The 24,273-nt window shown below is 51.9% G+C and overlaps 1 protein-coding gene across 5 annotated transcripts in view; it reads right to left on the bottom strand.

Moving 5' to 3' along the window:
* The window catches only part of Pxb (putative Hedgehog signaling attenuator pxb), a 300,094-nt gene that overhangs the window by 42,154 nt on the left and 233,667 nt on the right, over positions 1 to 24,273 (bottom strand). Inside the window, exon 1 of one of the 5 annotated variants that reach the window (XM_076800778.1) lies at positions 22,780 to 22,868. The exons of the other annotated variants lie outside the window; for them this stretch is intronic. Within the exon in view, the coding sequence (XP_076656893.1) occupies positions 22,780 to 22,818 (39 nt within the window). The 5' untranslated portion in view covers positions 22,819 to 22,868. Of the gene's footprint in view, positions 1 to 22,779; positions 22,869 to 24,273 lie in introns of those variants that run through there. 5 annotated transcript variants of the gene reach the window in all.

Here is a 24,273-nt window from a genome sequence, read left to right as displayed (position 1 = left end):
TCGGCCAGGACGAAGGACGAAGTCTCCTCTCTCTCTCTCTCTCTCTCTCTCTCTCTCTCTGGAGAAACCAAGGATTCCAGACGGTGGACACGGGAGACAAGAAGGCACCTGCGATCGAAGATTCAGCGTGGGAGCGAGAACCTCCGGGAAACGAGCTGCGGGCGTCTCTTCCACCCTGAAAATCTAACGTCTACGGTCTCAGGAAACGGAAACTTCCCTTTCGGCAGAGTTTGGATCTACCGTGGACAGAAGAGAGGCAAAAGAAAGCATTTTCTTAAACATATTTCAAGCATCAAACGTTTCATTCAGAAAACACTAAAGGGAGCCCCCCAAACAATTACAACAAACTAACTTTTCTCTTTCTTTCTGTGCGGACAATGGACACCGTTTAGACGTCGCAGGAAATATTTCTCGCGTCGCCGCGGCCAAAAGACAATTGACCTGGTCGTAAATCGGCGCGGAAGTGTCTTTGCAGATCGACAGGCAAAAGGAAGGGGGTCGAGCGTTCGTTTACAAAGGGTCGGTCGTAGGAAAGAGAGCACGAGGAAATAATTATGAGCGGGCGCGAGGAGGACGGCAGTAATGAAACTCGGGGGAACAATGGCCGTTCCGCGCGTTGTTGCAGGTTACAGTCTCGCGGATATCAGCAAGCAAGTTTCGCCGATATCGGTTGCGGGGGTGTAGTAGCGCGATATTCACCGCGCGAGGGAAACCATACGTTTCAGCAAAGCTGCGCCCCGGTACTTACGACTGCTCTGATTCAGCATCAACGGGAACAGAAACCCGTAACCCGACTCCAGATCCAATTAATGGAATCCTGGAGGATAGCTGAACGCGTGGCTCCGCCGGCAAGCAATAACGACCGTAAATTCCGGATGGAATTGTGTATCGCGAGAGCTCGAACGGAGGGGAGGAGGCTGTGGAAGCTGGATACGCGACCTGGCTCGGGGATGAGGCACGAGGGTGGTCCCCGATGATCTCATCCCGGTCCACGGGATCCTTGGGAAAATGAGTCACGGTGCGCTCGTTCCCAATATCGACGATTAACTTCGTTACTCTTCCGCCTCCGCTCCTCTGATAACGAGGTGTTCCCGAGAAAATAAAACGGCGATAACGCCGCCGACTTCGCGGAACCCGTGGTTCGCCGATGGCTTAATTCTTCGTGGCTTTATCTTCGGCTAAATTGTCCAACAGTTACTCTGCTTTCTCAGGTTATTGTCGATACGATTCGTAAACAGACTCTTCGTGTCTGTTCCACCTCTGCTTTACGTAACAGGTAGCTTAGCAATTTCTAAGCTTAATTTGTAAATCTTGTGGACGTCTTTCCTCTACCGCGTTTGTTATTCTGAGATTGCAATTCGGACAGATTCCGAGAAAGGAAATCGCTTCTTTTATGCCCGGCATAAGATACAACGTACCTAAAAGAAGGGGATCGAGAAATCTATTCGAAGTATCCCGGTAACGATCGGACTGAATCTGAGCGACCATAAAGTCCCCCGGAAACGTCCATCTTCGAAGGGTTAATAGTCTCGAGGGTGTTCCATCGACGGTCGAGAAGCTCGCTAAAGCCTAATCAACTTTGCCGGTCTTAGACCACGGGAGAGCATTCCGCCGAGGCCATAAAGAAAATTACGCAGCGCCGGCCGATCGGTTTACGAGCGGCTACATGCGGCGCGGCCCTGAAATCGGGAAACTATATACCAATTAATCGAAGGGTGGCTCGCCGGCTACCGGCGCGATACGCGTGCCGATCGATCGATCGCTCCGGAAGATTCCCTCACGGCCCTGCCGGAGCAACGGCCAGCAACGATAGCATCGCGGTATTGTTTATGGATCGACCGGTTCTGCTTTCGAAACTCCTATCGGGTTTCCGCTGGCAGACTGACCGAGTCCGCGTTATCCGCACGCGGACAAAACGCGTCCCCGGTCTTATCTGGGACGAGGCTTCGTTCTCCTGTCACCGAGGACCGCATGCGCGAGAAATCACTGTGGTGGATTCTTCGAGTACGCGTGCTACTTGAACGGGAGTGGCTGGCGCGTCTGATCATCGCACGCCGAATCTACTTCCTGCGAGTACTATATAATGCCGGAGAACCTGAGGAATTTACCAGTTTTTACTAGCCAACCTTTTTCTCTTGCGAACAGTAAGTGTTACAACAAAATAAAACAACACAAAGACCGTTCTTCGTAAGCAACACAGTAATTCTTTTCTGTTCACACTGTTTCCCTTAACACTAGGTTTACGGAGCACTAAACATGACTATTTTACATTACTTTATAAAAATAACATGAATGTATCGATCAAAATTTGTAGCCATTTTTTAAATAATATATACCCAAAGAAATCAATTTGTCAAATAATTGCTCATGGATGCATTTCTACAATCTCAATATTCGCAATTTAAAAATATTAGAATCCGTCATTTTGAAGGGGCCCCGTAAATCTAGTGTTAAAAATTGTGTTTCCTGTTTGCCTCTCATTTTTTAATCCCTTTCGAAGGACGCGCGTGTTTCGAGCGACTAGCTTCGCGTGTAATTCGGAAGTAAAACACACCGTTAAACGGATGCCTCGCAGTAGTTCGTAATTAGTTGGACGGCGCGCGCGCTCCGTGGATCTTCGAAAGGAACTTAGCGGATCAGCCAGGGTGGTGCGCGTTTAGGCGAACGTCTGCGTACACGCCTAGCGACAATTACCACCGGGAGAGTAGGCGAAAGTCGGGGGGGATAGTCGCGAAGCTTTACAGCCACAGGTTTATGACTGCCCTGGATGCAGCGCAGTAAAACGGGTTTCGGGGCCGAACGAGCTCGTTGCTGCACCGTACATTTAATTTGCGCCGGCTGACTCCGACGCATCCATCGAAGATACGACCCCGCCTCTTGCCTCTGCTGCGAGATACTGATCTTCGGAGTTAGGGCTCTCTGTAGCGGATACCTCGTCGTTCGACGGAACTTACGCTCGGCCGGATCGACGGAGTTTATTGTCACCTTTATTCGTCAATTTTTTAAGCGCACTTGCTCGGAGATACTGGTCCAATTAGATTTTCAGGAACTTTTGTTTCGAACAGTTCCTGTCAATGTCTTCGTTCATTGCAAGAACGAGTTTAACCTAAAACTCTAATGTACTCTACTAAACATATTAAGTAGGAAAATGAATTTTTATTTCAGTCCAGTTCGTCGGAACTCAGATAGCAAATTTTTATATCCCATCAAGACCCACTGTCTACTAGAAGAGTTATAGCGATACTTGAGGAGATGGCGGGCTTGATTAAGGATTATGAGAAAACCCTACAACCAATTTGCGATACAGCATTTGCCATTAAGAGATGCAGATGAATCTCCCTAAACGAGTGATACGAGTGTGTCCGCTGGCAAAAGGAGCAAATGAAAGAAGCAGAAATGACCCACGATGCAAAACACGTACCCTGCGGAGACCATAACTTGCCGAGGATCTACAAATGGCACGGGGCCAAGAGGTCTGTGCGGCTAGCTCTACCTAATGCCCTCCGGGGAGTCTCATCTTCTAAATGAATAGAAGATCTACTACACCTAGTTTGTAGATGATCAACAACTTGCATACTCCGCGTGATACCGACACCTCGACCTCGAGACAGAGACCATCCAGCGAATCAATCTGACAATCCTAAGCTCGTGTATCCTCTTCACCGTTTGTCACGGAGGGCCACCTCCTAAACGATGTCTGCAGCGGCAATCGGTGCCGATCGAGGCCAAAGGGAGAAAGAAAAGTTCTGTGGGAGCATGTCGGGGACCAGGGATCGGTTCAGCCGAAATCAAAGACCGGATCGGATGCGCGGAGCTATCGTTCGGCAGTCGTGCATCGCAGGTAGCCACCGCGCCGGTTGCCTATCAGATCGTTCGGCGACGCAAAGGCGCCACACACCGGTGGTTTCGTTTCGATCGGTAGTTTCGGCCCTCGGAGCACAAACGGCTCGGTACGGTTTGGTAGCATCTTGATTCCGCGGGCGGCGTGTCTCGATTAATTAGCGTGCCTCGGTTAACGAAGCCTGGCCCGAAGAAGGGGGGCTCCCTTCGAGGGTTCGCGGAGGGGCCACCGGAGAAAAGGGGCAGGGGCTCGTCTCTGTCTCTGGCTCCGGTCGACCCCGTGGAATCGATATCGCGTAATGCGATCTCGTGCGCCGCGCGGTCACCGTGCGAATATTATGTTCGCCGTGTATCGGATCGGCCGCGGGGGTTGCGGAAAGGGGTGTCCTCCGCTCGCGGGACACCGTGGATTCGAAAAGCGTTGTCCGTTCCGGGCATGAATAACGTGTAGCGTATATTTTAATGTCACACCCCTTCTCGTCCGTGACGTATTCTCTCGTCGCGACGCCTAAAACGCCCGTCGCCACTTCCCAAAAAGCTTCTCCTCGTTTATCATGCGAGTGATTCAGCGACCGACCTGAATTTCACTTGATTCCGGTTATTAATGGATCCTCCGCCCCCCTTCGGATAAAAGTCCCTGTTCGCGAAACTGTCGTTCGAAAATCCGCGCGCTAAGATGGCGACGTCGGGCTTCTGTATTCCAATGGGATATTACAGGATCGAGACAATCGAATCCAGCGGAGCTTCGGGCCGTTTAATTTTCCATAACTCGCCATCATGGCGATCGTGATCGATTTATTCCTATCGACCACCGGGTCCTCGCAATTTCGCCATTAGGGTCGTGACTTCCTCCATGGTCGCCGGCATAACGAGGACCCCGTGGTTCGTGAAAGAACAACGGTTTCTGTGATGAAGGTATAGAGTCCCTTTCGAGTATAGTCTCGAGAACGAAAGGTACAGGGATTCAGTGTCTTCGTCGGGAACGTCGACGGGGCGAGAATAAATATGCGCATATCGAGGGCGTAACTTATTCCCGTCCGTCAAAAACGACGCGTATGAACATGCATGAGCCTTGTAAAACATTCGATTTGGCCGGGGGTAACATTAGCATGAACCGCACGTCCGCGACAATGGCGAGGCAAACGGGTTCGGGTTCGGGTTCGGGGGGGATCGGTCGATCGAAAATCGTCTCGTTGATTTAACAACTCTACCGGCCCCGGGTTTCTCTTCTCTCCTGTCCGGCGGAACACGTCTCCGCCCGGTCCCGACCGGGACACGCTAATTACGCATTTGTTCAGGAATTTGCATGCGTTACGCCATCACGCAGCCAAGAGTTTACGTGTCCGCCTCGTAACGATTCGTTACGAGGCAGAACGAGCGTGTGCCGGAGCCCCGCGTCGCGTCGCGTCGCATCCGATTCCTGTCCCAGAGGGTCACGATCGGCACGTTTGCCGTTGTGCGTTTGGTAGCCTCGCGTACCACGAAAATTGTCCCATTGAAAATCGTCTCGTTAGACCGGCGATTCTGGCCAGCGTAACCCCGCCGAATCCGTGATGCGTCGGTTCCAGTGTCTCCTTTTTTCCTCCGCCCTTCGCCCTTCGCCCGCCTCGCCGCCCCGTCACGTTCTATTCCGTTGTACCGTGCAGGGCTCCGATCTGTCCTACACGGTGAACCCTTTTCTCCGTTGCAACTGCGCCCTCAGCTTATGCTCTAATTTCACGTCGCACGGCGATAACATCGCCGCTCGGAACACGTTGTTGCGCGACCAACGCGACCAGAAACAGCAAAATACATTCTATCACGTCGGTATTCGCAACTTCGTATCTGTTGGTCGCGTTGTTGCAAAATTGAAACAGTCTGTTCCTCGCATCGCACGCGGTAACAATGCCTGGCCTCGTGGAATTATTAACAGACCGCGGATCTTTAGGCGAAATGAAAATTGTCGCCTTCTGTAGAAGCTCCTCTTTTTCTTTGATAATCTTGACAAGTTGAATATGACATAATTTCAGTATCTTGACTGTCTTAAACAATACTCTTTCGTTTCTCGCAATCGATGCAGGCAATTTTCGCAGCAACATGACCGTGCCTTCGAACAAAAGTGTCTTCCGTCGTTTCTCTTAGGTTCTCGGATCGATTCGCAAGTCGCGCGACGCTACAGGGAAAATCTTTTGAAGCGAAGCTAGAGCTCCTATAAAAGCTCCAGACTACGGGCTTTCAAATCAACGATCCCTTGGATACGGTGGCCGATCGACGAACCAGTCGGGGAGTCAGTGGCCCTGTTGTTTCGCCTCGACTGGCCGGCTATTTATCGAGTAAATATTTCCCGGTTATTTTTCCATTCCGCCTCTTCTTTATTGTTTTCCAATCACCGTTCGACATCGATCGTTCCTTTCATCCCGTGGAACACGCGCCGCGGTCGTTCCTATTGTTCGATCGGTGCCTCGTTCCCCTTCGAACCCCCGCCCGCCAACCCCTTCGCGTTTCGACCAGTAATTTACGGGGAAAAATTGTTTGTCCGGGACTTTCCACTGTCACGAGTCGCGAAACAAAATTCAATCCCCAAAGATCTGCAACCCCCAAAGATCTGCAACCCCCAAAGATCTGCAACCCCCAAAGATCTGCAACCCCCAAAGATCTGCAACCCCCAAAAATCTGAAACCCCCAAAGATCTGCAACCCCCAAAGATCTGGAGCCCCCCAAAAATATCTGCACCCCCCCAAGATCATCACCCCCGAGTATCAGCAACCCCCGTCGATTTCTCGCAACAATTCGCTCGCTCCCGATCGATGCGAGACGTCGCTCCCGGGGTTTATTTATTATGGATAATATCGGAATTGGATCCGAGTGGAGGGGCTGCCATTTCGATTCGACGGAGGCCGACCGAAGGATTAACGGGGGTGGAAGATCGTCGACGAGGGACAAAACGACAGTCGCGAGTGACTCGTCGTTCAGGTTGTCGGGAGGAAACGCTTTTCATCCTCCCGAACGAAAGGACGAGGTCTCCGAAGCGGCTCTTGTTTATTTCCCAGCCCTGGCCCTCCCTTACCCTTTTCATCCCCGATTTTCATCCCCGTCGCGTCGAGAGGAAGCCGAACGGCGACGGAGGACGCGTGAAATCCGTGTACACGGTCTCCTCCGCGCTTTCTTCACGAGCCGCTAAAACAACACGCGCATTTTATTGTCGCTGTTTTCTCTCAGCAGTTCATAAATATTTGATGCGCCTAATGGAATCCCGTGCAAGGGCGAGGCGAGGCGAGGCGCCCTTTCGCCCTCGGTCGCACTCGAATCGGAATCACTGCTTTAGCAGGAACCGAGGAACAGTTTAAACAAATTTCACTCTGCTTGCGAACGATGGAGAACGAAGTCGACTTCATTCTCATTTCGAAAATAGAAAAATATGATTTCTGAAGACTCGCAACCGGGGGTAAAAAATGTCAGTTTGATTCTACGAAGTTTTCACGACTCGGCAGTCACCGAATGAATTCCCCGGACGGCATCGACATCGAATTCGGATAGCACAATGCTATTTCCCGCCGCCATTTCCGTCGTCGGAGGAATCGTTCGGAGGCCCAGAAACCGCGAGGGTGGCAAATGACGGAGATTACGTTCGGTAGGAGCGTTTAATGACGCGGGCATCAACATTCCGAGCGCGCTTTAATATCGGGGCGTCGATGAGTGTCGTAAATCATTCGTCGGCTAATGGAATTCGACTGTCGAAGACGACCAAGGAGTGGTTTTACGATCGCGGAAGTGTCGTTGCTCGATCCGATCGCTCCTCGGCGATCACGTCCGAAAGAAGAAATCCCTCGAAATTTGGTTTGTTATCGAACGAATTAGGAAAACGGGAACGGCGCCGAACGATTACGGGGAGGAAGATCGCGCGAACTTTCCGCAAACGAGGGAACTTGTTGCCGCGGAACCGATACGTCCCGATTAAGATCGAGAAACACATCGGGATTTGGACGTTATCGGTCTCCCCGGCCATTAGACCCGGTCGCATTATTGCGAACAGCGTACCGGCAATTCGAGCCGTATAATATCTTTCGCCCCTCCAAAACGGCGCAATAACGCAGGGGGATGAAGGCCGCGGGCGCGGAGAGACAGGGGGAGGGAGAGAGAGAGAGACACACACACACGGGGGTACAAGACGCGAGATACTATGTACGAGTGTTTAACGACACGGAGAGCAACATTCCGGACGTGCTTTAATATCGCGTAGCTGCCCGTCTCATTCGGGACGGTTCTCTCCCGTCATCCCCGTCGGATATCCCGCCTAATATCCACTCACCCTATCTCTCGTCGCCGACGTGGAACCGTCAACCCTTCTGCCTCTGGACACGTGCGCCCGCGCCCGTGGGGCGAATTGTTTTTGATATTCGAAACGGAACGAATGCGGTACCGCTTCGATGAACGCCTTTCGCGGATAGAACGCAACCCCTTTTGCTACGCCCTCTTCCCTTCCCCACCCTTCTCCACTCTGGCTTTATCTGTCTCGCCCGCGGTCCACTCGCATCCCTGTATATCGCGTCACGCTCTGCCAGCTTTTCGTTTTCACGGCGTTATCGCGACGAGAATGAAAATTTCCTGTACGCTCGCCTTTCTGCGGAACCTACCCTTAGACGCCGACACGATCGACCGCGGCCCTACTCCCCGAACATGTTTCTGCCCACCTGCTGACATTCGTTGTATGCTACGGGTGAATTTAGCTGTCACAGGAATCAAGCGAATTTTTCCTGTCGAGTACACAAATTTTTGGTTAGCTTTAATAATTTTCGTCCAAGGCGCAGCCAGAAATGAACGCGATTTGGGGGATGACCGGGGGTGTTCCGTAGATTGGACAAATTCCTTTCTCCGGGGTTTCGCGCGGAACAGAAAATTCGATAGGTTATCGGCACGGAGCCCTCATGGGTCCGTTCTCCTCCCCCATATCGGTTATCGCGGCCGGTGCTGGTCCTTTTTCCCACGAATCCCAGCACGGTTCATAAATTTTCCACGAAGTAGCGCACGAAGGGAATCGTCAGCGCGACGGAACTTCGTCGAAACGACGATTCGCGTGATAACCGTTTCCCATTCTTCGACCGCGTAACTTTCTCAAAAGAAGCCCGGCCATGTTTTCGCCCGCGAATTTTCGGCAGCAACCCCTCTCTAGTGAAGAGGGATGAAAAGAGCGAGAGAGGTATCCTCGTCGCCGGGGAAAAATATTATTCGACCGAGATTCGGGGGGGGGGGGGCAGCTCGAAAAATGCTCCGGAAAGATTGAATCCTGCGTCAACGAAGCCGCCAGCGCAGAAGACACGGGGATGAAAATTTCGTTTCGGGGGGGAAAAAAAACTCGTTATCCCGCACGTCAACCCCCGGCGCGGAGAAAAAATCAGCCGGCGAGCGGCATTAATATTCCTCCGGTTTATTTCGAGTAATATTTCCGCGCGGCCCGTGGAAACAAATCCGGGTCCCCGAAAGAATTAACTTATTCCGCCTTAAAACCGCTCTTGCGCACCCTCCCGCCGCCCAGTTTTCTGTCGGGTTGGTCGAAAATTTGTGTCCCTGTGCAGAGAAACGTCCATGAAAACGTAACGAGGTAAAATCGCAAGAATTTGTCACCGACCCGACGGAACAAAGCGAGAAAGGGTGAATTCGCGACTGGGAACGAGGCAGGGCGAAAAGCTCGCGTACGCCTTCGGCCGCGTTTCGATTAGCAGTCTCGTCAAAGCGCTGCCCCCCGCCCCACTGTTCCTCAAAGTTACCGGAAACGACGCTGGTTGCGTGCGTGGCCTGGCTTTCCGTATCGGTAAGCCCTATAACGAGCGGTAAGCTTCTATTCCCAGGTGCGTTCCTGGAATCGAAGACAAATGAACCTTCCCTATGCAAAGCCTCTGTCTCTCTCTCTCTCTCTCTCTCCCTCCCTTGGCACTCTGTTCGACGGTACACCTTCTTTCCGTCCCTCCCTTTCCGCCCCTAACGAAACGAGGTTACGCGGAGGAAGGTGGGTGCAAAGAGAAGAATGCGCGCAGTCTGCAAATTGAACCATATTATTTGCCAGGAAATGGAAATCTTCGCGGAAACGCGTGCTCCCGCTCTAACCCTTTCTCTGGGTTAATTTCACGTCCGTTGGTCGGAGAGAACCAGAACCGAAAGACGAGCTTGCCGAGTTCGACGTTCCGGTTTCGAGACTCGCAAACTGAACTCGCTCGAGTTACTTTATGAAGTAGGCGACGTTCCATTCATTTTTCATCGCGAAGATTCGGTTACATTAGAGCCCTCGAATCAGGTCGCTGCACTTCCGGTTGCATGTAATTACGAATGATTTCGGTGATCAGTCACTCAGTTGATTCTTGCGGGCCACGAATTTGATCCATTAGCAGATTTCTTCGAGCCACTCTAGATCTTCGACGTCAAGATTTCAAGTTACTCTCCGGGCATCAAATATTCACCAAATTCTGTTCCATTGTCTGAGAGGTCCAGGAATAAGGGGGTCAAATTCGAATAATAATAGCGCAATCTATATCGAGACATCGCGTGATCTACATTTAATACCGTGTTAAAATTGTAGGACGTTTCGTAGAATCGTACATCGATGTGCAGGGTGTAATACGAATCAAGCTGAACACTTTCGGTAATTCCTCTGGGGCACAAAGGGCGGGGAAAAGGGCGAGCGGTTTTTTACGGCTGCCCTAGCTTCTTCACGAAAGATCGACGCCCACCGACGCGGTACCCGCCGCTTGGAAAAGTTCCAATTTCCCTTTTATCGGGAATCCTATTTCATTTCTAGTCTTGCGCGTGATACGCCCCCGAATCGAGGATTAAGGGCCCACCCCGGCGATCCTTTTTCATCCTCGCGGTGCCTCGAGTATCACGAGAGAATCGTGTGATCTTCGCGGCGATTCTTTCATCTTCCCGTCGAAATTAATTCGATCCCTCTTCGATCAGCCAATTACGCAAAATTACCTTAACCATCGAGTGGTAGGGACCTTTCTAAAATTCCGTAAAAATTAACTAGGACACTTTTAGGCTTGCAATTTGAGACTGAAAACTTGAAAATTTGAAGTAACAAAGGCGAGACACCAGGATTTTTAACATCTGTAGAATTCTGCAAAGCAGAAAAGAACGACCAACGGAGGAGCCTGAGAAAGGTACCGTTCTCCGGCAAGATTTGTTTTGCAATGACACGGAATTAATTCGTACACGTAGCCATAGGTTCCAGGGACACGTTTGGCGGCATAGGTCGTGATCCGGCACACACGGTCATCATTTTCGGGCCGTCCGCCGGGCTCCTTGTCTCGTCACTCTGCCGAGGTGGCCATTATTTCAATTCCGCGCACGCTGATTCATCGTTTCAACGTCAATCTCCCTCCGGCTCCGTTCATCGTGGAAATTTATCTGGTGGATACCCGCGCGAGCCGAGGACACGGCAGGCGCAAGAGGAACGGAAGAAAAAGAGAGAAGCGCGGTTCACCCCCTTGGAAATCGATCCGGACCGTTTCGAGAAGGAAGCGCACTCGGAGGAAGAGCAGTAGCAGCCCGCAACGGCCTCGCCCCTTGGAAAAGGGGATCCCGCTGGTTTTAGCTTTAATCCCCCGTGAACAATGTTACCGGCTTTAACGTTCGTTACACGCAACACGTAATTTTCCAGCTCCCTTTCCGTTCGGCAACCCTTTCGCGGCGGCCGCCCGCAAATACACCCCGCAACCCATGTATCGCGGGTGTGGAGACACAGATAGAGTGAGAGAGAGAGAGTGTGAGAGGAGTTCGTTTGTCTTCGAGTGCCGAAACTCCGAGCTGGATGCTCGTTAGGTGGCCCTCGATCACGATCCACTGACCCAATAAACGGTGTATTACCTCTGTCAATATGGACCCCCCCCCCCGACCAACCCCTGCACGCGAATCCTGCTGCGCGGTTATTATTGATCTAAACGAGAATCACGCGCTTGTTCGCTGACGCGAGCCTCGCTCCGTGATTTCGACCGTGCGTAAAGCAAACGGGAATTAGCATGTCTTCGGCTAGCGAAATTCGGGTCAGCGAGGTGGTAAATTACCGGAATCGCCGCGCGGAATAATATCGCTGCGGAAGACGCCCGAGATACGTGCCACTAAAGCTACATTTAGCTGCCCTAAAGCAAATGACAGTCCTCATTGAAAATTTTAAATCAATGGCGATTTGTATAACCTTTTAAAAACGCGCAGGACGAGTCAAAATGGGGTGGAGGGTTGAATTGTAAGAGAAATAAAATTGACGTTACTGTAGCTCCTATCGACTGACAACCTGTAGGGGTAGTTTTTCCTCGTCAAGACGCAAAAATTCACGGCGTCGAAGGAGAAAGACCGTGGAAAGCGTTTGCGGACTTCGTCAGCACGAAAAGCTACCCCCAGGGCAAGGGGAATCTCGCGTGACCAACGAGAAGAATCGAATACAGAGGAAATTCCCGGTCGTCGTCGTCGTCGGCGGATTAGAATTTTTTCCCCGTCGGCGCGGGGTCGTGGGCGGTACCCGATAATGAAGTAATCCGAGGAAGGAGACCGGTGGCTCTGTCGGATCTTCGTTTTTCACAGGTCGCGACGAATTCAGGGGTGGGTTCGACGTCGTTGAACACGAAGCCTTCCGTGTGATATTCGAGAGGCCGCCGATGGGATCGTTAGGCCGAGCAGGGGCGCGATTCTCTTCGAATGTATACATCCTCCCTTTAATCTAGGTCCGGCAGACATCGCGGCAGCTTCGTGGCTCGGCCGGAAGGGGTGCTCCACCCTTTCCACACCCCCGCCTTTAACATAGCGCTCGTTGCTTCGCCGTAATTTCCAGAGGGTCGACCAGGGGACATTTTTGTTCCTTTTCGGTGGGAATATTCTCGCACCGTTCGCCACTGAATCATCAATTATCTCGCGGCTTTGGGGGATTTCTGTATCGTTGGGGGGAAGTATCGTTCTTCGATCGTTCTTGGATTTAGCTTATTTTTACAGCACCTTCTCGTTTTCCAAAGATAATTCTAATTCATAGATCTTACAAACCCCGTCCACTGGAGGGTTAGTATAAATTAATTCGTGGCTCTCGCAATTGATGAATCGTAACTTCCTTTCAAGTTGAAATCCGGTACCCACCATATCCGAGAATCATTAATTAACTTGCAAGATTGAGTAAATCCATAGAAAGTAATGGACACCATCTTGGAGAGTAGAACATCCTTTAGTTGTCCATAAATAATCAACGAATTGACGAAGAACGGGCTAAGAATGAATTTGTGCACCCAGTAATTAAACTGTGGATCTAGAAGAAAATATCATTTCCCCGACTAAAAAGTTCATTACCACGGACCATTGAAACACACGATCGGCGGAGCGTTAAATCTTCCTTCGCCAATGGACATTGAATTATTAAAGCAAACATAGACGTCCAACGAATGATTTCGTCCCTGTTAGAAAACGATTAGCGAGGCAGTAATTCTTGCAAAACCAGGTCGCGGATAAATCATAGACGAAGGGGTTAAGCGATCCGCGCGCTCCCAATATTTTTCAATTTTTCGCTCGCGATCCCGGTGTTTTTCCGTGGAGGGATTTATGCGAAAAACAACCCGACAATCCGGAGGCTAGAAAAATAAGACAGAGCACGCTCTTTCTTTCGAGAAGCAAAGGGCGATTTATTGGCCAGTCGTCGCCGTTCAAAGACGCTCTCCTCCCTCCCTCTCTTTCTCTCTCTTTCTCCGGAGAAGTTCGAGGAAATGGCGATTTAGGTTCAAGGACGATCCAAGACGAAATACCCGTGAAACAGGATTCAGGATCCCTCTTGCGGTCCCGGGGCTTCCCCTCGGAAAAGCTCGGGAACAAGCAAGCTTTCCCGCTAATCGCGCCGACCCCGTCCGCTTCCTTCCAGTCTGGCTTGCTCTCGGCAACCAACCCCTTTTCCCAGGGAGAGGAGAGGAGAGGAGAGAGAACTCTCGCTTTCCCTCGAGGAAACGCGTCGAGCCGAGAATGGATGGCGCGGTCTCGCGTTCAGCCTGGCAGAACGCCGGCCGAGTTCCGAAGTAGCCTCGTTTGCGGACTTCGAAGCGGCATTAATTCCTGGGAAACCGAGCCGGCGCGGTTTTTCCCGCGGAAAACGGAGGATCCCCAACACCTGTCTGGGACCAGTCTGAGACGCCGAGGACAGCCGAAATCGCCCACGGTAACTCGGGAGTCCGGCAACGCGAAGTGTGCTCCCTCTTCCATTTCAGAAACTGCTTGATCCCCACAATTTAGTTATAGTTCTATGCAGAGAAACGCAATTTCCTGCACCAGTTTAAAGAACACAATCAACGCAGAATCCGCGTTCCCACCGCACACGGAAAAAACTGAATTTCGGTGCAATTTTCTGATTTGTCAGCCGCAGAGCCACGCAGGTAGCAGAAACAGAGCTCGGATAAATATCAGCGGCATTAAACTTTAAACCCGGCAGCGCTCCCGGTTTGACGTTCCGCGGTATTAAAGATCGCAGCCTCGCGATTCGCGGAAAAACGCAGGTCCATCGCCGAGCGGAATTTTGCGAAAGCCGGAGCTTGCGGAATATTGTGCGCGCACGGAATGGGACTCGTTCTCCTGGCCCGGCTGGCAATTAATTGCGGGCCAATGAGAGAGCAGGCTTCTTTTATTTCCGCGCGCGGGAAATTGGCCGGGTCCCCCTGATTTACAGGGAAGTTTCGCGGGACAAATAACGTTCGTCGAAGCCGCGACCGACCCTCGTTAGTCTCCTCCGCGCGTCACGGAGGAACTTGTTCCTCGCCGCTCGACCGTGAACCGAAACTTCCGAGAATTCGGAACAAAGCTCGCGACCGTATCCACTTTTCGTCGCCGTTTCCCCCGTTGTTTTCGCTTGTCTACCCTCGTTTACCGGGAATTTGATATCAGTTCGCCGCGGGGCAAGCGTACCCTCTTAATTCCATAAAATATACAGGCCGTCCGTCCTTCACGAGTCCGCCACGTTTTCCGCGATATTATGCACGCGACTGTCGCGGCTCCTTCTTGCCCGGGACTTTGTTAGGGTACGTGCTGCTTTAATACTTAATATCTCTGCCGTGCGATACCCTATAAACGGCGAAACAAACGTTTCTCACGTGCATACGGATTCCTATTATTAGACTGCGGATTTTATGAATTTATGAGAAGAACAAGTTGGTGCGATCTGAAACAGTAGAAACGTTGAAACAATTTCAGGACGTCGATACATTGTTTTCTACCTGTCTGTTTCTTGCGCTTATGCGGAATATTAAAAATTCTCCGTAGCAATTTTCAAGAGCCAAATATTGTTCCGGTGCAGTTTGTACGAACGCGCGGTCCTCGGCAATATAATTTGGAACGAGGTCAAATCTCAGCAGATCAATTTTAATAAATATCCGCGTCCCTCCCGTCGCACCGGGGCCAGCATCCCCGCACGAGATAATTACTTTTGCAAACGATTTTCGGTCACTCTTCCCACGAAGCCCCCGGTTGCCCAGCTCAAGGTCGCCTCCGACAAGGATAGCAGAGCAGAGAAGAAGGCAGAGCAGAAAATTGAAGGAGGAGAGAGTCCGGCGCGCTGGGTTGCTTTCGGTGGTCGTCTCGCAGGAGCCAATTAACCCCGGCGTAATTAATAACCCATACTCTAATAACTCTGGCGCGCGCAAAAACGCAGATTGCGTCCGTAGCAGGAAACGATGGGCGGCGGAAGAACAGAAGAGCGAGGGGGCCCCGGCAAGAAGCCGAATAATAATGAGCGGAGGGTAAGAGAAGGAGGGGGGGGGTTAGATTGGAAGAAGAAGAATGGTCGGATCGAAAACAATGAAGTCGGTCAGAGAGAGGTTTCCGCGGGCAGGAATTCGTCGCGACGCGTGTCGCTTAATCGTGGCACCCGGATGGAGGGGGTGGGGACGGGCCAACGAAAGGGAAGAGGAAAGGGGTGCCGAGTGAAAGAGGGGTTTGCCGTCAAAACGTGCCAAACGAAGTGAAACGCATTCCGGGCCGGATAAAAAGCTCCCGGGAATCCGTTGAATCCGGTTGTCTAGGAATCACGAAGGTAATCGTGTCCGCGTTGAATCTTTTTTTTTTCCTCGGAGAAATAATGGCATCCGAGGAACGCGACTACGGCTGTCCGGGAGTCTTGAAATTGTGCGGATCCTCGGCCCCCGGAACGATTACCCTTTTCCACGGGAAAACCGGATTCTTTGATTACGCGGCTCGACACCCCCGACTTTCGGCGCGCACACGCCTATCCTCGCCGCGTATTTCAAGCGCATCGTTAACGACGCGCGCCGGCCCCCGGGTAACGTCTAATGGTATCATTAACTCTTAATGAACACTTGCGCGAACTTTAATGACTAACGAGCCGGCTCTGTATCCCTGTTAATTCCTGGAAATCCCGGATGACTGGGACCGCGAGACGCGCGACGCGCGACGTTCCGACGACGAACGAAGAGGAAAAGCTCGAGGGTGTAGGCCATTTACGAAGTTAGATTCCTCGGGTCTTCCTCTTCCCCCTCTTTCTCCTCCCTCCGAGAGAGGTTCCACGGAGATGGAAGTCCTACACACCCTCGCGCCGAATCAGCCCGGGATTCGATATTGCCCGGAAACGCACCCTCTTTGATTGGCCGGTGGCGAAGGGTGCCCTCTCCGGGTGGAACAATATCGAGGAACAAAAGTGCCGGGAGTCGTCTTAATTTTCCAGCCGGAAGCACGGGAACGCACCCTTCAGACACGAAGCAGCATCGCCGAGATGCCCGCGAATCTGGACGAAATTTAATTACCGCGAATCTCTTATTGTTGCCCGGAGTTACCGGGCTGAAATTGCTACAACAAAATGTTTTCCCGCTGCCTGCGGAGATCCTAGCCAAATAATAATACTTTCGCTGTCTTTTATAGATATAAAAATTTTGGAAAGCAATGGCAGCGTATCCGAGGAATATTTTTCGTAGTACAGTAGAACCATGGGATAGTAGATTACTGGAATTTACCTCGTGAAATCTCTGTGCAAAGACTATCAAAATGGCCGGGTCCTCTCCGAAATTCCCGTGGCCGTGCAGGGTCGTCTTAATAAAATTACAGGGCCTTGTAAACACGGCGCTCCCGTTCAATTATGAGTGACGGTAATCGGATCGAGCGAAAAGGCTGTCGCGGTGGCTGTAGGGTACGGAACCGCAAATTTTTGCCGCATGACCCGGTCGGCATCGACTAACGACGCTCCAGGGATGGAGGACGTTGCGGAGGTTGCGGAGGAGGGTCGTTTGGACCGCGCGAACGCGCTCTCCTCGCCCCCCGAAGAGCGCTCGGCTTAGCAGCGGCGGCGGCTGCGGTTTCGCTACACCCTCGTTACGATCCCCGACCAGCCCTTGATTATTCCAGATACGCGTAAACACTGCCGCCTCGGCGCTAGCTACCCGCCTCGGCCACGTAACTCGTCGCGCGGAACGAGAGAAACCGTAAACCCCGTCAACATTTGGACGACCGGCGATCCTCCGGAGGGCTGGATACTCTAACCCCCCTCACCTCCCTCTGGATTCTCCACCACCCCCCGCCGTTGACGACGGAATTCCGTCGTTGACCGCAAATTCTGTCGCCCCGACAGCCAGCGTCCCGGTGCAGCCGGTTATTTTCTGCTAAATTATGGACTCGCGAAACGAGCTCGTCTACGAAATTTCCACGCCAATCTCGATCCAACCTGAGCAAACTGCGATACCGGTTTACCCGTCGATATACAGTGGACGACCGGCAAGTTACTGCGCTGGGCGGTGCTTGCGCGGCGGCTGACCAATCGCGACACCGCTACCCCCGCTCCTCGACCAATTACTCTCGCACTGTACCTCCGGTAGACCATCTTCACTTGGTTCTTGAAATGTTGCGAGTGAAACACACGTGCCTCCAGGTAGCTAAAACGTTCTTCTAGCAGAAGACCCTGAAGGATTTTGAGCCCAGATCGGTTTAAACGAACGGGATTCTTTTCGGGAGTGTTTAGCTACCTGAAGGCGTAATCTTCGGCCAGAAATTCCAGAAACGGAAGCCACGATCCTGGTACTTGAGGACACTCCCACGCGAACGGGGCCGGCGCGGCGTTCACAAGGTCGAGAAAGTTTCCACGTGCCGGTTTCCACGGATCTGGTCGTGTAAACACGCCTGCATCGTCGTCTGCGTCGGTGTCGGGAGCCTGAGGAGGACCTCGTTGCGGCGTCTGGCTTCTGTCGGGGCCTCTTCTCGAGTCTAATTATAATTTGTCGGTGCGGACGATCTCTCCCGGACTCTCACGGGGCCCCGTGTATCGGCCACCATAGACTAAATACTTCTCAAGAGCCTTGGCTCACTCTCTCGAGAGTCTCTAGATCTCGTAGCTAACGAGGAGAACGCTACGGGATTTATTGTCCCGAAGTGGGCAACGATCGTCTATTTGCCTGGCAAAGGGATTCTCGCGTGGATGCACTCGCGGTCCATTTATCGCGTCCTTCAAAGGGCGGCCATGGGACGATCTTATTACGACGGAACGGTTATTGGCCGGCTTTATGCTCAAGTAAAACCCGTGAACACCGGGCGGAACGCGGTTATTCGCGGGCATAATAATGGCGCTAACGACCCGGACCCGGTATCAGCCGTGGAGATATCTCGGGCTAAGGGTTACCCCGGCGTCCCTTTCTGCCAACCCCCGGTACGAAAGAATAAGACCCCTCTAACACACCGCACACCGATATATACCGGATTAAACCGGCGACTTACGTCCAGCGCTCGAAACCATAGGCGTATCTTCCAGATTAAGCTATCGTTGGATTTTATATTCACGCCGCGCAACGTTTTTAAGGGTTCCACCAAGGATTGCCGGGTCTATAAACCGTGTCGAAAGTGCACCTTTGTGCAACCCTATAACCGGAGGGTGGAAACTGTGACGGTAATGTGGATTATACACGGGTGAAATTCGGTGAGTACGACTGAGAGCGAGGTTGATGCCGTGGAAAACATAACTTTGTCGCTTTTGATCTTCTCGCACGTAAAACTGAAACTTCATTTCACAACGACTCGTGTTCGTACATAGAATTTACACAGTCGCGCGATTCTCACGTGGAATTGCAACGTCGTATCTTGCATCGTCCCCGAGCGGAATAACAGTATGCAAATCGGACATTCTTTTAGGCCAATCGTTTCCTGCCGATCTATGCTGGCAATCTTGATAAAAACGAACTATGACGTAGCACGTACTAAATTAGGCGGGGTTTCAGTCATCACTTTGCTGTTTTCACTTTTGCGGTATTTGCAAATCGCAACCCCTCGAATCGACAGATTGCACACGGGAATTTTTATCTCGGCAACCATTTGACCGATTCGGTTGATTCTTTTTTTAAAATAATCCCGAAAGTTTGCTCCGTCTTGATAATATTTTTAAAATCTCAAACTCCCCTTCAAACATGAAAAAAAAATTAACAAACTCCGTCAATGTTCGGAAGAAAAAGATAAAGATCGGTTTGGTTCGGACCGGTCCACAGATTGGCTCGGTTAGGCGAGCCTGCCAATCGTTCTAGGTTCCCATCTAAACACCTGTCGCTCCCTCTCCGCGGCCCTCTTCACGCTCCGTTGCCGCCCACTTGATTACAGGCAGCTATTCGCGTAAAATCGCGCGCTCCTGGCCGCGGCAAGGAGACCGATAACGGTAGGCCGCGAAAGCGGCGGATTAGTCGCTGATTTATGCCAACCGATAAAGCACCGGTTGTTGCATAGACGCGCGGCATGCGCCGTTATGCGCGACGCGAATGATTTAACGCGTTCTGCCGGGGAAAGTTAATGCATTTGCCACACCGCTCCACTCCGCTCCGCGCCGCTCTGCACCGCGTTGGCCCACGGGTAGAAACACACGTAAATGCGCATACCGGACGTTTCCGGCTGGTACTTTACGCGCTTACGAGCCGGCCGTGTACGCGCCGATTATGCTCGGCTGGATCACGCCACGGTATCCGAGCGTAGTTGCGATTTAATATCGACTCTAATCTGCGGGACGCTCGCCGGAAGTCGATTTAATGAGCCGCGCAGCTGGCTTGTCGCGATAACTCGATACTTTCGCTGCAGTTGTAACTGCGGCTGTAACGTCTTTATTAGTTGGCGAACTTTACCTCCCCGGCAACTTGGTCCACTATTGTTCGCGTTTTTACGCCGCTTTCGTTGCGCAAACGACAAAGCCAGGACATTTCACTCGATCTTGCTCCATGCTCGTTTCACTGAATATTGCTGGAATTTGCAAAATGAAACCGACTAATCTTGTCAGTGTTTCACAAGCATCTCGACGAAGAGCTCTAAATAATCGCTTAAGGGTGCAAACGAATAAGAAAGTATTTTAGCACTTCCGTTAAAAAATATTAAATCAAAATGATAAAGTCAACGCGGTTATGGTCGTTGAAAACCCGGTACACTTAAGCGATTCGCCGCAATCTCGCCGCAAAGATCGGTCAAAGTGGACGTCGCGGACACGCGACATTTCCGCGGACATTATGAAAGTACCATCATGCTGAAGCAAGAAAAATTAGCTGTTTGCGGGGGCGGACAGCCGGCAGCCGGCAGCCGCCGCCGTGGCGAGTGTGTAATATTTAAATCAACGTCGCGTGTCAAGCAACGCGTTTCTCCCCCCGTTGTTAATAGAGTTCGCGAGGTTTAATTGCGGTCCGCGGGACAAAGCAGATATCGCGGAGCTCACGGTCTCTCGTCTCGCTGGCCGGGAAAACCGTGGTACGGGAGATCGGATTTAAAAAGCGGGAAAAGAAGGACGTTGAAGAATCCGCGGCGCACGCGAACCGGAAAGATATTACGCGGCGCTTGCGGAACGAGCGGAATAAATCGGTGCTTCGTACGCGGGAACAAAGCGGGCAACTGTCCGCCCGAGCTCGTGCGCCGTTTTATTCCCGCGGCATGACAGAGTCTTGGGACGAGGAGACGGCTGCGAGACACCCGAGGACCTTCGGTTGGATCAAAGGATTTCGCGGTTTCTGCGAGCTCTGTACCGCGCCCCGTATACCTCCAACTCATTTCGGTATAATTTTCCGATTTTTCCTGCAGCTATCCTCGGGGCGCGCCCGCGATATCGGTACACCAACTGCCGACAGAAACTGTAATGATGCTTGCTGAACTGAAATCGCCGTCAAAAGTCAATTATACGACGAAAACGAATTTTTAATCGAAATGACCGAAAGATCGCGTGGGAGTCAAATATATAATTTAAGACGGTCCAGAAAATTTGTATTTTCTGTTGGAATTCAACGATGCCATAGCACTTTCATGCACAAACATAAGGGATGGCATGAGGGGTCAGGTATAAGGGACGGTGGGACCCAGTCGGGGGCGTAAGTCCTAAAGTCACCGTGTCGAATACTGTACATTTACTGTTCAATCATTATACCGTGAAACACGCGGATACACTGCGGCGTTATTAGAATAACATCGCCATTTGTAATAAAGCATATATATATAAAGGGTGTGTTGTTTATTTCTAAAGACGCATACAGTGTAAGGATCGTATCCAAGTCGTTATCGTCACTGGATAAAGGTTATTTTCTAACATTTTCCATACAGATCCTGCGGGAGCCCGGTGCACCGGTGAAGGGTAAAAACGGGTGATTATTAGAAACGGTGTGCTCGAATTTCTCGATCGTGTCTGGCGCGCTCGCGAAGAGCAGTCGGCGATATTAGCAAACGGCAACAATGGCAGTCTCCCGGCGAGTGCCGACAAATTCGGTCTACACGGGATTGGCTATGGAGTCGCAGGAACTAGGCGGTACCGGTTATTGCCGATAGGCAAACCGGCCCCCGGTCCCCGAGCAGACAGCCAGGAAATCCGGGCTATCGACGAAAGAGAAGAGACACAATCGGCCCGAGATAATCCGGACGAGGGTCCTCTGTCGATATCCAGGAGGAGGACGTCGACGTCTGGCATCGATTTGCTATCTGGCCGGTCGGAATGACGATACGTTCCCATCGAGCCCCGCGCGCCGATAAACGAAACCAATTCCGGCCCGGGTGCTGTAATTAACCGGTGGCTGCAACGATACAACCCCCGACAAAGCGAAACGAAGAAAGAAAAACAGAAAGAGAACGAATCCGCGTGCACGCGACCGCCGCGAAACTCTCCGGGAATAACTACCCCCCTTTTTCTTTCCATTTTCCGGGCCGGTTCACTTTTTAGTTCTCGGTGCCGCCGCCGCGAGCCGCGCAAACTTCTGCCTAGGGGAACAGCATTCTTTTTCCTCCGCTCATCTTTCTTCGCGTCCTTTTTCTCGCTTTCCCTCGGCCCTCCTTCCAAGGGCTTTTCCCTCGCCCTCTCGTCGTCGGCAGAAACAAAGCGGATTCCCAGGCGTAATAAAGAGACTCGCCCTCCCCGCAGCCCCTCCGCCGACGCAAAAACGCTATCAGCGAGGACTTCTTCCCGTTCTCGCCCTTTCTCCGTTTCACCCCTTTCCCACCCCCCGGGTGAAGGTTCGAGGAAAGAGAAGCGGCTCCGAAGGAATCCGATTTCACCGCGACCTCCAATTTTCTTCCAGTTTCCTTTTCGTTCGATAGCCGTCGACCAACCTCTTCCCCCCCCCCCACCCCTCGTCACGCTCCTCCACACTTTTCCAACCTCACCGCAATCTGGCTCGACCCATAATTCATAGCGAAACTCGTCCGATTGGCCGCGGTCGTCGCATTATACCCGGAGACTTAATTTAAACTTTCGCGGCGACGGCGACGCCGACCGGCGAGGGTGGTTGTTCGCGTGCGAGACTCGACTCCGGTTTCACCCCCGTCACCGGGTTCCCGGAGACGGGATTTCCAGCGATAAATATCGCCGAAGAAATTAACCCTCGGAAACGATCGCGACAACCTTGCGGACCCAGGCTCGAGGGGTTGCCGAAGCAACGGGGCAGCGCGGAGGTGAGGCACGAGGGTGGTTGGCTTAATAAATATCGCGCGACTGTATCGTCCTCTAATAAACTCGAAACAACTTACGCGGACTGTGTTCTCCTGCTGCTTTTTAATTACTATCATCCGGCTCGCTTCCCCCGGTCCCTGTTCCCGGCCCACTGTTTAATTCTTCCGCTCCCTTGCCTCGCGCCCCCAAAGCTTTTTCCGCGTCGGAGATGGAACGATTCTTTGCCCGGAGACTCTTCCGCACTGGCTTCTCTCCAGTTCTTTCTCGGCGGAACTTCTACGGGACGCTTCAACCCCCTCTTCTCTCTCTCTCTCTCTCTCTCTCTCTCTTTCCCTTCTCTTACCCCCCTTAGAAACAACCCCTCTTGCGCTTCGCGAAAACAAACTTTGCGTAAATCAGGAGAAAGAGAGACACGGCCGAGTGCTTCGAGCTGATGGATCCGCGGGACTCGAAAATCAAAGGGCAACCGGAGAGGACAGCTCTTCCGCGCGTTCTTGACAGACGTTTTGTCCGCGAAGCCGTAAGTAGACTGCGGATGTTTGCGAGTCTACGGAAAATGCCACTGAATAAAGACCCGGGCGGTTTCATGTTTTTCTTTCGCCGGCGGAAATGTTTGCCGGAGTTGCCAACTTTAATCCCTGGTCCACGGCGATTTCTGCTTCAAGAGGGAAATGCGAAGCTGTGTAGCAGTTGCCTGTAGTGCAAAACGACTGATCGGAACTCGTGGATTTATCATGCACATTTCGTGCCAACACCCGAAATCTGCTGCCTGACGGTTATTCGAACAATTTCCTGTAATTACACCAGGTTGCCAATTTAAACGTGAACGTCACAGATGTTCAGGCCACTAAACGGACTCACTGCTAACCTCGAAATTTCTACCATTAAAAATCGTCCGTTTCGGAGGAACGTGAAAGATCCCCGTGATTTTTCAGAGGAAGCAAAAATGAGGGTCTGCGTGGCCCTAGGAACGTCTTTGAAGATCGATAGCGGCGAAGAGGGAAGGGCGGCAAAGGGAATGTCTCGAAGGAATGTCGGCGGACGGACAAAATGTTTACTGCAATTTCGGTAGTTACTGCTGCGTCGGCCGAGCGGTCAGGGGCGGTGCGCGGGGGTGTCGGAGAATTCAATTAAGGGCGCCCGATGCGTTTAACGCCCTGTAAAGCCAGACGAGGGGGCGCAAAAACCGTCGGCGAGTCTCTCCTTTCGAAAGTCGCGGGGATTTGCATGTGCCACGGGGTGGGGAGAGAGAGAGAGAGAGATATTCGCGCGCATAGCGTGGGTGTCGCGGGGGTTGGTGTTTTGTGGGTGTGTGTGTGTGTGTGTGTGTGTGCGTGGGTGTCTCGTAGCGTTGTAACCAGCCGGGGCCGGCTCGGTCTGAGCGCCTCCCGCGCAAAATAATTATTTTAGATTAAACTCTCGCTCGCTACGAGACACTGCTCGATATTAAAGTGATTTAATATAACACGGCCCGGCTCGAAATTAGAAATTATAAACGGGGCTGCAAATAACGGGTGTGTTACGAGGAAACTGCGATTAAAGCGATTTCCTGTAAAATCACCTTCCCACAG

The sequence above is a fragment of the Halictus rubicundus genome, chromosome 15 (assembly GCF_050948215.1).
Source record: "Halictus rubicundus isolate RS-2024b chromosome 15, iyHalRubi1_principal, whole genome shotgun sequence".
Classification (NCBI taxonomy): Eukaryota; Metazoa; Arthropoda; class Insecta; order Hymenoptera; family Halictidae; genus Halictus; species Halictus rubicundus.
This window is presented reverse-complemented; position numbering and strand designations above follow the sequence as displayed.